Raw genomic sequence first — 12,276 nt, 5'->3', positions numbered from 1 at the left:
TGAGGGAGAATGGCGTTCTTGAACATGTAGGAGTTCGTCAACGTCTATTCATTTCTGGTGAGAGGTTCTAAAAGAGGAACCAGAAATTTTGCCATTTTATAATTTGGGGTGTCGTAGGTTGTCAGAACAGGCCTCATAGGAACACCTTCCTTATGAGTTTTAGGGAGACCATATAAGACACCGAAAGAACTACCTGTGCTAAAAAGAGACCGGTGTACCTCTTCAGAAATAGTGTTATTCTTTTTCAAGTGGTTTAAAATGCGGTTTATTTTATCCTCGATTTTAAAAATGGTACTGAAAGTAGGGGTCCCAAGTGACTGAAATTTGGTAAGGTCACTTAAAATAATATTAACTTTATTATAATAATCATCTCGATCCAGAATCAGATTGTTTTAACACGAGTATTTGGAGGAAACCCACTTTTATTGGTCTAGGATCCAACTTCTATAGTAGCTGTTTTTTAAATTTTAAACTAAATGCTTTGTCTACTCTTTTATATAGAGTCTTCCATTTATTCTCGAACTGGCATGTTTTTAATAAGGGAATACAATTTTTACACTGTTTTTTCACCAACAATTATTTTCCAACTAACTTATTTTTTCAATATGTGCGGAAAATATTAGATGGCAACTCCATGCCAAAGTACAAAATTCCAACTGTTCCCAAAGTTCAAATCTATGCCAGTGTTCCATTTGTACATGATAAAACTTTTAGCCAAAGGCTTTCTCAAATTATTTCTCGCCATTATGGAGCCGTAAAAATTAATCTAATTCCAAAGAATCCTTTGAAAATTGGTTCTTTATTCAATACTAAAGACCGTTTAAGGTCCGCGCCGATTCTCACAAAGGTGTGAGCTGTCGAACGGGCAACAATCTAAGTAATCCCGAATTTTCAAATAGAGAGCATGCCAAAAAATGTGGTAATAACATCGAATACGACCAATTTAAAATAATTACAAGGGCCTCTTCCGAGCTAGCACTCTCTATTCTGGAATCGTTAATTATCAAACAGACAGTACCATTGTTGAATGCCCAAAACTCCTCCACCCCTCTCTACTGTACCTGTCGTAACCGTCTTCCTTGCTTTTCACTTACCCATATTCTAGTCGCCCTCCTTCTCCCTTCCAGATAGGTTGGTACTCCAGCAACGCATGAACTATGGTTATGCACAAATGTTTTTTAAAGAGATTTTTGTATAATTTATATGTATTCTCAATATTTATTCTTTTATTGCAGCCTTGAAAATGAGACTAGTTGTCTTGAAACGTCGGCACAAATAAAGATGTTTTTATGTACCAGTCTGTTTCCACTGCCCTCAATTCTTTATATATCTGGACTAATTTGCTCTCCTGCCTGTATCCTTTATATATATATATATATATATATATATATATATATATATATATATATATATATATATATATATATATATATATATATATATATATATATATATATATATATATATATAATATATATATAAATTTATATACTGTATATATAAGAAAAAATTGCCGGTACGCGATAAGGTATGCCAGTGGGATGTATGCACATTATAGAAATGCATGCTAATGTGGGAGGAAGAAAATGGAAGAAATCTGATGGAAAAGGCAGACCCCATATATATATATATATATATATATATATATATATATATATATATATATATATATATATATATATATATATATATATATATATATATATATATATATTATATTTCAATTTTACCATTTAATTTTCACCAAAATATGGTATCACGAGGATGTTTGTTTACATTTCGTCTGGCAACACTGACGGTGTCAAAACAACCGTGTAATCGTGAAACTGACGTCTGCAGAGTAAAATTTGTTGTGTTGGCAGGTGGACACACCAGCTCCTCTTGGAAATCGCCCCTCTCGTCCACAAGACATGATGCTGAAGGCTGTTATATTAATCGGAGGCCCCCAAAAAGGTATTGTGGCTTGTTAAATAACCGTGACGATGTTGTTAATAACATTTTTTCCCTAGTTATGAACACTGAAATCGCTTTCTTTAAGACCTACTGTGTCCTAGTTTGACCCGAGCTGAGTCTGCTGACCCTATACTGCAATATCGTGACGTGTCGGTTGATGTCAAACTTTGGAAGTGTTTAGGACCATTGGTATGTGCTATTTAGGCCAGCTACTTAGCCTAAGCTATGTTCTTAGACCACATATGCCATGTCATACCCTGGACTTGTCGAGGCCCACCTAGGCCAGGCTCATAGGGCTATGTCAAGCTGTACGCCTAAACTAGACAGCAGGCGCCTATAGGACAGTTTATCCTGTAGTTTAAATTTTATTAATTTGTTGGTTAAACTGAAGACTACTACCACGGCCTGGAATCGTATCAGTCACTGACTGGAATACTTACCATCTTGTTATGTGTTTTTGTCAATATTTAGGCTATGTCTGTTGTTTATGTTTATGATATTTACCGTCTTCTATTCTTCTTTTTACGTTCATCTCCAAGAGCTTGGTACTTAACACATTGCCCATTTTGCAAGTAAACTCAGAGTTACTGAACCAGAGGGGCGCAGTAGTAGTCTTCAGTTTTACCCATTTGTTTGATACGCGGTCCTTATGAGCATAGCTTTTATTATTTGGAAGAGGCCTCTTACTGCTGTCCCGTAGAGCAAAGCCTGATTATATTTGTATATAGGACGTGCTTGGGTATTTAGGGAGTCTAAGAAAACTTAAATGACTTCAATGAACCAAAATGGTTATAATTGATTTTAACATTGATGTATCTTTCCTGCAGTTGTCACCCATCTATGATACGATTATCTGTCTTGTACATTGTAATTCAGCGTTTATCAGTGTTATTGTTAATTTTTTGTCAGCAACATTTCACAATTTTAAGCACAGTTTATGGTACTGTATTTAAAGCAAATAGGATGTGCAGTAAAGTGAAAAATGACAGGTATGAAACATATGAAACATGCAGTAATCAGTAATAATAATTTCATACCATGTGTAAAAATCGACATCTTCCTTCCAGTACCCTTGCCTCTGCTTTATAGAGAAGTGCTTGAACAGGCTTCATACACATCACAGACTTTTTTTCTTGTTTACCACTGAATTGTTGTCATTTGCCAGCAGTCTATCAGTCTTTTCACTCCATCCAGGCTGTATGCTGTAGCCAAGGTTTGAGGCCAGGTCTGCCACTGGCTAGCTTAGACTAAGGGGAGGCAAATTCTGAAGTCACATTGTCAGGGTAACCACTAATTGGCTCTAAAATGTTGTGATGCTCTCAGACAAAAGCACTATTTTTTAGGTGAAACTTACCCTCAATCATTTGCTTTATCTGTGACTACTTGGCACAGGTTCGACAGGTGTTAAAATTGAAACAGTTGTTAACGAATGCTCCCAATAGTTACCCCCACTCTTCAGAGGGTAGGGGTAAGACCCATAGTTTTGGTTGTCATTCTCTTGTTGATGAAACCAGCTGGTTTGTAAACAGGTGCTTTGAAATTTGGGTTTGTTTTTGACAGTGTGAATTCTTCTCAATCTTCCTTATTAAAGTCTCTCAGATATTTTGTAAGGTAAGTGGTTGTAAGACCAGATTGGTTCATTTGGAGTCGATAATCATGAAATATGCATTAATCATGCTAACTACTTGAAGGACTGAGATCCAGTATGAAGACTGCCATACACTAGCATCTGTAGTTTCGGTAAGGGAGATTATCTCTCTGTCCTCCTGTTGTGTGTTATGAACAGATAAAGGTTCTCTTTATAACCTCCTTTTTGGTTAAGTGGGGAATCATACATATTTGAGTTTGCACATGTTATTTTACTCCACTTTTGTTTTTAATCATATTGCCTAGTTGTCTTTGCTTTGATTTCTTGTAGATGAGGGCAAATTCTTTTGTAGAGTAAGTAATGTTTGCCCTCCGTTGCAGAGCCATTTCTCCTCATTGGAGAAAGCTACTCTGAGCTGATTAAGTACCACTTTTCTTTCAGAGTGGTTTTTATTGTTTTGGGTGTGAGGTGCCACAGTAACACGATTGTGTAGGTGGTAACTCTAATTGCCATTCTGCATTGCACATCATCAGCCAATGGCCATATTTTTGGTCCACTTTCCACCTCATACAATAGTGGACCTCACTTGATGAAGATCCTCATCTAGCAAGTACTTGCCTTGGTGTTATATTCATCAGGTAAACAGCTGTGAGGATATTTGTAATGATATCTAATAATTTGGTTATAGGGAATGTCTTACCTGCTTCCAGCACACAGTGTGGGAGTCAGTGAATGATGGAGGGTAAGTTTCACCTAATTAGTGATTTTTATGATAACTTTTTAGGTACTTAAACTCTAATCATTGAGAACCCTCTCTCCTCCACTCTCTGAAGAGTCGGGGTAACAATTGGGAATGTTCGTTAACAATTTTAATTTTTATGCTTTTTGAACCTGCACCAAGTATTGGCAGATAGAGCAAATGATAGAAGGTAAATACTTAAAAAGTTGATTTTACCATAAAGATAACCATTATTGTGAATTCTGCTCCTTTGTGCATTGTTTTCAAGCCCATACCTTTCACTGTGGTTGTGTTTTGTTCCTGGCTGCACTTACTGATCAAAAGGACCTAACATTTTTTCTGGTTTATATCATAGGAAAAAGAAAATGTGTGATAAGAGGTGATAAAACTCCCGCTACATTGTCTGTTTTGTTCATGAGACTTACCTGCCAGATATATATATAGCTGTATTCTCCGAAGGTCCGACAGAATTTCAAATTTCGCGGCACACGCAGTGGCCGGTCAGGTGGTTAGTACCCATTCCCGCCGCTGGGAGGCGGGTATCAGGAACCATTCCCATTTTCTATTCAGATTTTCTCTGTCGCCGGACTGTCAACACCTGTTGTCAGTTCCTCCGCCTTTTGGATTTCGAAATTTGTTGTCACTTAAGTATTTTGGTTGTTTTTTGGTATTAAACTGGATCTGTGACTTGGCATACGCTCTTTGTGGAATCCTCTTTCGTCACAGCCTTTGTATGAAGAGAAACTTCTTTCGTCTTCTTCTTCCTCTGATTATCAGACTCTGGCTTTTTTCTTAAGGATCTGTTTCCTGAGACTTTTCAACCGTCGGCTCCTCTCTCTCCACCTTCGCAGTTGTCTTTGTCTTAAGGGGAGCGTTTGACGAAAAAATCGGAAATAAAATTTTCTGGGATATTTTATATATGGCATCATACATATCCTGACTATCTTCTCAGAAAGTTTTATTTAAAAGTTCATACAGTTAGAAGTTATAAACAAAACAGTAACCTATCATAGTCAAATTACATTTTTCATATAATGTAATGATATTGTCAGTATATCGGTGGTAATTTCCTTTTAGCTATGAAATAATATCTAATGCGATCTATGGCAACCCTGTGGACATAGTAGGCATCAGCGAAAGACAGGAATGCCGCAGGGCAGTCACTCAGTCAGTGGCAGTCAGTCAGTAGCAGCTCAGAGCTTGACTAAGTAAAACGTCGCGCTGGCCAACCTCAGCCGTGTTTTGACACTCGCTTCATTTAGCTTCATTTAGCGAAGTTATATTACTTTGCAGGTCTATTTTTTGTCTTTTCATTATGTCATAAAAACATCAAACTGTGTAACGGCAAGCAAATAAATACACAGAGAAGCAAAAAATATCGTTTTTCTCAAAACCTAAGTTATCGACATTCAAACTGCATCTCCTTCATAACGCTTGCACCGATCTCAGATACAAAAAGTAAACGAAAGCTAAATGTTTGCATAACAAAGGGGCTTCCATGGGAAGCAACACGAGACCCGCACCACGAGAAAGAGTTTTTTTTTTTTTTTCCCGAAGGAATGTCACTTCCAAGAGAGGTAGCAAGTGACTCCCTTCATCTCCAGACTCCCTTTGCAACCAGGCTTCATTTTGCACAAGCCTGGAAAGAGTGAGGGGCAGACGTTTGGTCCCTCCTACTGTTAGAGAGAGGTTACTTGATTCCCTTCCTGTCTCCTCTTTTGTTTTTGTTTCCCAACTGCCTTCCTGTCAAACAGAAAATTGTTTGACCTGCTCGAACAGATGTTGAGCGGAGAGCAGTGGAACAGATATTGGACTCGGTGTTCCCGGGATTTTACTACAGATTGTTTCTAGTCCCGAAACTTTCAGTAGGCTGGAGACCCGTCTTGGGCGTCAACAGGTCGAACAACTTGGTCCGGAAGGAAAAGTTCAAGATGGAGACCTCGAGTCAATACTAGGAGCCCTTCATCCCGGGGATTGGATGGTATCTTTGGATCTCCAAGATACTTATCTTCACGCCCCAATTCATCCACGTTCGGTGAAGTATCTCAGGTTGTCTTGGGGGACTAGACGTACCAGTTCAGGGCTCTCTGCTTTGGACTCTGCACAACGGCCATACCACGTTGAAAACACCGCTTCTCGTCCGATCAGCGAAGTTAAGCAACGTTGGGTCTGGTCAGTAGGCTACGTGGATGGTTGACCGCCTGGGAACACCAGATGCTGTTGGCGTCACATTTTGCTCCGAGGGTGTTTACATCGTCTCATGAAAAAACGTTGCGATGCAGTTGCATCTGTCGCACGTCAGGATCTCACTCTACTTGGACGACTGGTTGATTCGAAGCGTCGTCGGCGAGGTATCTGGAGGACCTTCAGTTGACTCTGCAACTCGTGAAGTCCCTGGGACTTCTGGTCTGTGGAGAAGTCGCAGCTGATCCCCTCACTGTCCATTGTGTCTGGGAATTCAGATCTATTCAGCGGCTTTTATAGCGTCTCCGTCGCAAGAATGGCAACTTCTATGTACGAAAAAGTTTCGGCCTTCTTGGAAAAGGAAACATGCTAGGTGAAGGAAGGAATGAGTCTGCTGGGGACCATTTCCTCGCTGGAGAAGTTTGTTTTCTGGGGAGTCTGCATCTCAGGCCTCTTCAGTTCTTTTTGTTGGAGAACTGACAAAGCAAGGAAGTCTTGAAAGAGGAATTGAGAATTCTTCCTTATATAAAGAGGATCTGTGGTGGTGGCTCGATCCAACGGAATTGCAGAAAGGGATCTCCCTCAAGCTTCTGAACCCCAACCTAGTGTTGTTTTTCCGACGGGTCGTCAACAGGTTGGGGGGGCAACACTAGAGGGAGAGAAAGTGTTAGGAACCTGGAGAGAGAACAGGTGTCCTGGCACATCGACTTCAAAGATTTGGCGGCTATCTTTTAGCTCGCCAATTCTTGAGGTCCAAGTTTGCAATCGTGTAGTTCTAGCAAACTCGGACAATACTTGTTCCCTGTTCTGCCTTGCAAGAGAGATTATTCTTTGAGCCTATGCTCGCAACATTTCGATTCTCACAAGTTTTGTGGCAGAGGTCGAAAATGTTCAAGCAGACCTGCTCTGTTGGCGCCATCAACTCCTGCCGAAGGAATGGACCCTTCATCAGGAGGTTTGCCAAGATTTTTGGAAATTTTGGGGTCGCCATCTTGTGGATATTTTCACGACCTCAAGAACAGCGAGGCTCCTCTGTAAAGCTCATCTGTACTCGACCCTGGGGCAGTTGCGATAGTTGCTCTTCCCTGGGATTGGGCGGGAATAGATGTTTACGCCTTTTCCCCGTTCTAAATTCTGGGAGAAGTCATACATAAGTTCGCGGCCTCACAAGGGACGAGGATGACTCTCATCCCCATGTTTGGCCTTGAACCACTGGTTCTCGGAGTTTCTCTTCTGGTTGGTAGACGTTCCGAGGACCCTTCCTATGAGAGCAGACCTGCACATACAAACCCACTTCACGAGATATCTTTGAATCTCCCGCTCTGAACCTGACTGCTTTCAGACTATCGAAACTTGGTCAGAGCGAAGGGTTTTTTCTGGCCAGGTGGCACGGGCCATCGCTAGAGCCAGAAGTTCTTCATCTAAAGGATATATCTAGCGAAGTGAGCAACCTTCAAAGGTTGGTGTAGAAAGAAGGGCTTTTTCCTCTTCCTCTATCATTGTGAGCCAGGTTGCGGATTTTCTCCTTTACTTAAGAGAAAAACTCGATATAGCAGTTCCGACTATCAAGTGTTATCGGAGCATGCTTTTCGATTGTATTCAGACACAGAGGATTAGCTTTGTCTGACAATAAGGACCTCCACGATCTTACGAGCTCTTTCAAGACGTCCAAGGTTCCTCAGCTGATTTCCCCTGCTTGGAACTTGGACGTAATGCTCAAGTTTTTGATGTTTAGTCCTTTTGAGCCTCTCACTCTGCATCTCTTAAGGATGTTACTCGAAACGGCATTCCTCGCGGCGAAGAGAGTGAGAGAAGTTCGAGGCCGTCATGTGGGCTTCAAGGAACACAATGCTGTCTATTCTTTAAGCCCTAAGTTCTTGGCTAAGAATGATAGGTCTTCTAACCCTTGGCCTAGACACTTTGAAATTAAAGGTTTAGCAGACCTTATTGGACAGGAACCTGAGGGAGTTCTATGTCCAGTTAGAGCTCTCAAGTACTACCTTAAAAGAACACAGGACACTCGTGGTCCATTGGATGTTTTATGGTGTTCTGTGAGGCAACCAGTTAAACCTATGTCGAAGAATGCACTGGCATTCTTCATTAGGGACGTCATTAAGGACGCACACTCTAGTTGTGACGACTCCAACTTCAAGTTGTTGAGAGTTAACGCTCACGAGGTGAGGGCAGTTGCTACCTCCATGGCGTTCAAGAAAAATATGGTACTCAGTGACATTTTTAGTGCCACATTTTGGCAAAGTCAATTCGGTGTTTGCCTCACACTCTTGGCAAGATGTTTAGGTAGCATACTGAAATTGCTTTCGCTGGGACCATACATTGCTGCTTCAGCAACCTTGGGGACAAGGGGTAACTCTGATCCTATCCCCTTTTTAATTGTGTTTTTGTGGTTGTTGGGTCGACTACTGGAGGCAGTCTTCCCAATCCTTTGCAAACTAACGCTTTAGGTGTTGGTTAGGTGGTTAGTAATGCTCTTCTGTCCTCTTTGTATGGGCTATGATCTAGTCACATTGTGGTCACGCTCCCGTTGACAGATCATCTAGAAGTCGCCAGCTATATAGGTCACTACCTCGCTGGGGTCTCTAGTAAAGCAGAAGCAGACTAGAGTGACAGTAACCACTCAGTCAGCTACGCTATCAGATAAGGAACCAAAATAATTTTACCAATAATTGGTTTTTTTCCCTATTTCTTGGCTGTCTCTACCCCCTCCAAAGGTGGTATTCAGCTATATATATATCTGGCAGGTAAGTCTCATGAACAAAATGATATTTTAATGATAAAATAAAGTTTGTTCATACTTACCTGGCAGATATATATATTTATATTGCCCTCCCTCCTCCCCTCAGGAGACAGTGGCGTTAGAAAATCTGAATAGAAAATGGGAATGGTTCCTGATACCGCCTCCCAGCGGCGGAAATGGGTACTAACCACCTGACCGGCCACTGCGTGTGCCGCGAAATTTGAAATTCTGTCGGACCTTCGGAGAATACAGCTATATATATATCTGCCAGGTAAGTATGAACAAACTTTATTTTATCATTAAAATATCATATTTGTCATTTTATTAATGATAAAATGAACAGGCCTGGTTTGATTAATAAGAAATGCTGATAAGATTTTCTCCGTTGAAGAATGGAATAGACCTAAGAAAAGAGAGAAAAATTTATGTTGAGGATTTTAATACTAGGCCTAATTAAAGTGAAGCAGCTTCTACAGGGAAAGCAGCTAAATAAGGAAAAAGAAATACAAATACAGTACAAAAGAAAATTAATATATAAACTATATTTCTCTAGGTAGAGAAACAGTAAATAGAATTAAGTTAAACTAAAACCATAAAAAGTTATTAACAACTAGACTAAAACTGTTAAAATTAATGATTAAAGGCACAAATGAGCCTGTAAAATAGGCATTGGCACCCAATTTGAACTAGTAAAACTTACAAAAATTTACCCTGGTTCCAAATCTTCCTCACACCTAGGAGCTAGTTTACAGAGGGTGCAAAACTGTAGTAGTTGATCTCCAGATACATAGCCTAGTCTAAAAACTGATTTGAAATGCCTGGTATAATTTGTTGAGGCTTCACATTTAACTATGGTTATCATAAAATACAGGCGTTAGGTTTATGGTTTTCCTATCACAGCCACCCATTGAAAGGCAGATCTACAAAGTATTTTGTACTGACCACTCCATTGTCTGATGTGTCTTCATTTTCAGATGGCAAAAACTAGGCTGCATTATTGCTGTACAGGTTAAGTCCAGTTAGTATTTCATTAGCTTATTACAGGTAGTAGCCTTTACTTTCCATGCCATTATCCCATTAAAGTAAGAAAATGATGTGAACTATTTTGGGTATTGCCACATTCTATATATTTCTTGCATTAGAAAAGAAAGAAATAAAGTCTAATGGAGAAGTAACCATCCTAAACAAGTTGCTTGTGGGCAATGCTTGTATTTAGAATCAGCATCACCATTGTTATGGTAATATGACATTAACACTTCAGTACTCTGTTGCTACAGTTGACATGCCACAGTAAAGCCAAAATAAGCTGTCCATACATGCTAGTGTGTTTAAATAAGAACTAGGCCTGGCCTACAACCTACCTGAATACAAGTTACAGGTATCAATATTTAAAGGAATTTTATTTTCGTAGCTCAGCATAGACCATCTGTAAGTTTTTTATGAACTGTTTAAGTGATGATGCTATATGAGACTATGAGACCCACTGAAGCCTTATAGACTATACTTAACTGTATCATTAATTATGTCAAAAGCCCTCTGTTTATGTAACAGTGTACAAGGATGCTCTATTTTCAGGATGAATTTTTAAACTATGTATTGCCAAACAAATATATTTAGACATTAAATCTGAATGACAGTGATTATCATAGCTAAATATCTAATATAAAAAAAGTCCTGCGAACATATTACTGTAATTAAAATTAGCTTGTATTTGTGGTCTTTTAATGTCCCTGACACTTCCATTAATAGAAGGCTGCCACACCTTCCGGATACTATAGAGCAGTTAGGGGCAAAATTATATGTGCAACTGTACATTTTGCACCTCTTCTTGAATCATGATCTTGTCTAGACTATTTGGAGGCAGCAAGTGTCAGTTGAAGCTGGGGTAGGATGGCTGAGATTAAGAGAGAGGGATATTCGAAGACCATACATACAGGCTAAATGTAATTGCTGTAATGGGTTTGTGTTGAAGCAAAAGGTAATTGTTTCATGGTTTATGGTGTTGGCATATTATCCTAACTGTATACAGTAGTTTTTTCAAATTTATATAATGTATATATAGGCTACATGTCCCTTTTTTAAATATTCACACAGCAAATCTATTTTCAAACATTAACCTCAACTTTACTTGGCAACTTTTCATCAGATTTAACTCCATGGTCATTTATTGGTAAGTATACTGTGTATTGTAAGTGGTAAATACAGCTAATAAGTACAGTATACTGTACAGTAGTATTTCCATATGTAGCCAGAAACATTTGTCAAGCAAGTATGTTGTCCATCTTTCAGTATTATTCAAGGCTGTAATTGACAAAGGTTTAATAGGTGCATAAGAGTAACATAGTGTAGGTCTTTATTCCTTGTAAGTTGTCTTCAACAGAGACCCTCTTTATTACTTGATCAGTACAAGTTTTTGTTTCTGCTTGCTCTCACCATGCTTCGTGGCTTCAGTGATTTTTTACATTAAAGGGAATGGCAGAACTTCATGTCGATATTAATTTCTACCATTAAAAGATAAATTTTTCCATATTCCAGAAATTTATCGTGTTATAGCTCAAGAACATTTTCTATGAATTCGCTAGTCATTGGGTTATTTTTAGGAATGGAGTATATATCTTGGAAGATCCTAGCTTTTAGTTTGCGCTGTGGTTCTTGGTATAAGGAGCTTCATCAAGTAGGGAAAGATTTTATGAGGGTTGATGTACTTGCAGAACACTTTTAGTTAAAGGGAGGATTAGGAGCAAAGGAAGGTCAGTATCATCAAAGAACAGAACACAGACATATTGAATAAATATCAACATTGTCCGTGATAGGTGCTTGGTTCCCTATTAGCAGAGTTACAGATCAGCGATGCCAATATTGTGACATAACATTATCTACAGGGTTCGCAATATTGATAATGCTGTTGGCAGCTTTTGTGAAGGGTAAGATGACAAATCCAGTGAGCTAATATGAAATGAAGCCTAGAAGTAGAAGACAAATGTTTGATTTTAGACTATTAAACAGTTGACCCCAGGCCATCAGCCTCTGTCAGTACTGAATAGTAACACTATATCT

The 12,276-nt window shown here is 39.2% G+C and overlaps 1 protein-coding gene and 1 pseudogene across 6 annotated transcripts in view; both read left to right on the top strand.

The window, feature by feature from the left end:
- The first annotated feature begins 1,797 nt into the window (after window positions 1–1,797).
- Window positions 1,798–12,276, top strand: part of Gmppa (GDP-mannose pyrophosphorylase A) — a 30,203-nt gene continuing 19,724 nt past the window's right edge. For 3 of the 6 annotated variants that reach the window (XM_067091279.1, XM_067091281.1, XM_067091280.1), the window contains exon 1: window positions 1,798–1,953. In XM_067091279.1, the coding sequence (XP_066947380.1) occupies window positions 1,911–1,953 (43 nt within the window). In that variant the 5' untranslated portion in view covers window positions 1,798–1,910. Of the gene's footprint in view, window positions 1,954–11,365; window positions 11,390–12,276 lie in introns of all 6 variants that reach the window. The other 3 variants (XM_067091278.1, XM_067091276.1, XM_067091275.1) reach the window with 2 other exon arrangements.
- On the top strand, window positions 6,383–6,506 carry LOC136831854 (5S ribosomal RNA; annotated as a pseudogene).

The sequence above is a fragment of the Macrobrachium rosenbergii genome, chromosome 48 (genome assembly GCF_040412425.1).
Source record: "Macrobrachium rosenbergii isolate ZJJX-2024 chromosome 48, ASM4041242v1, whole genome shotgun sequence".
In the NCBI taxonomy this organism is placed as follows: domain Eukaryota; kingdom Metazoa; phylum Arthropoda; class Malacostraca; order Decapoda; family Palaemonidae; genus Macrobrachium; species Macrobrachium rosenbergii.
The sequence above is the reverse complement of the archived record's forward strand: the minus strand, read 5'-3'. Positions and strand labels throughout refer to the sequence as shown.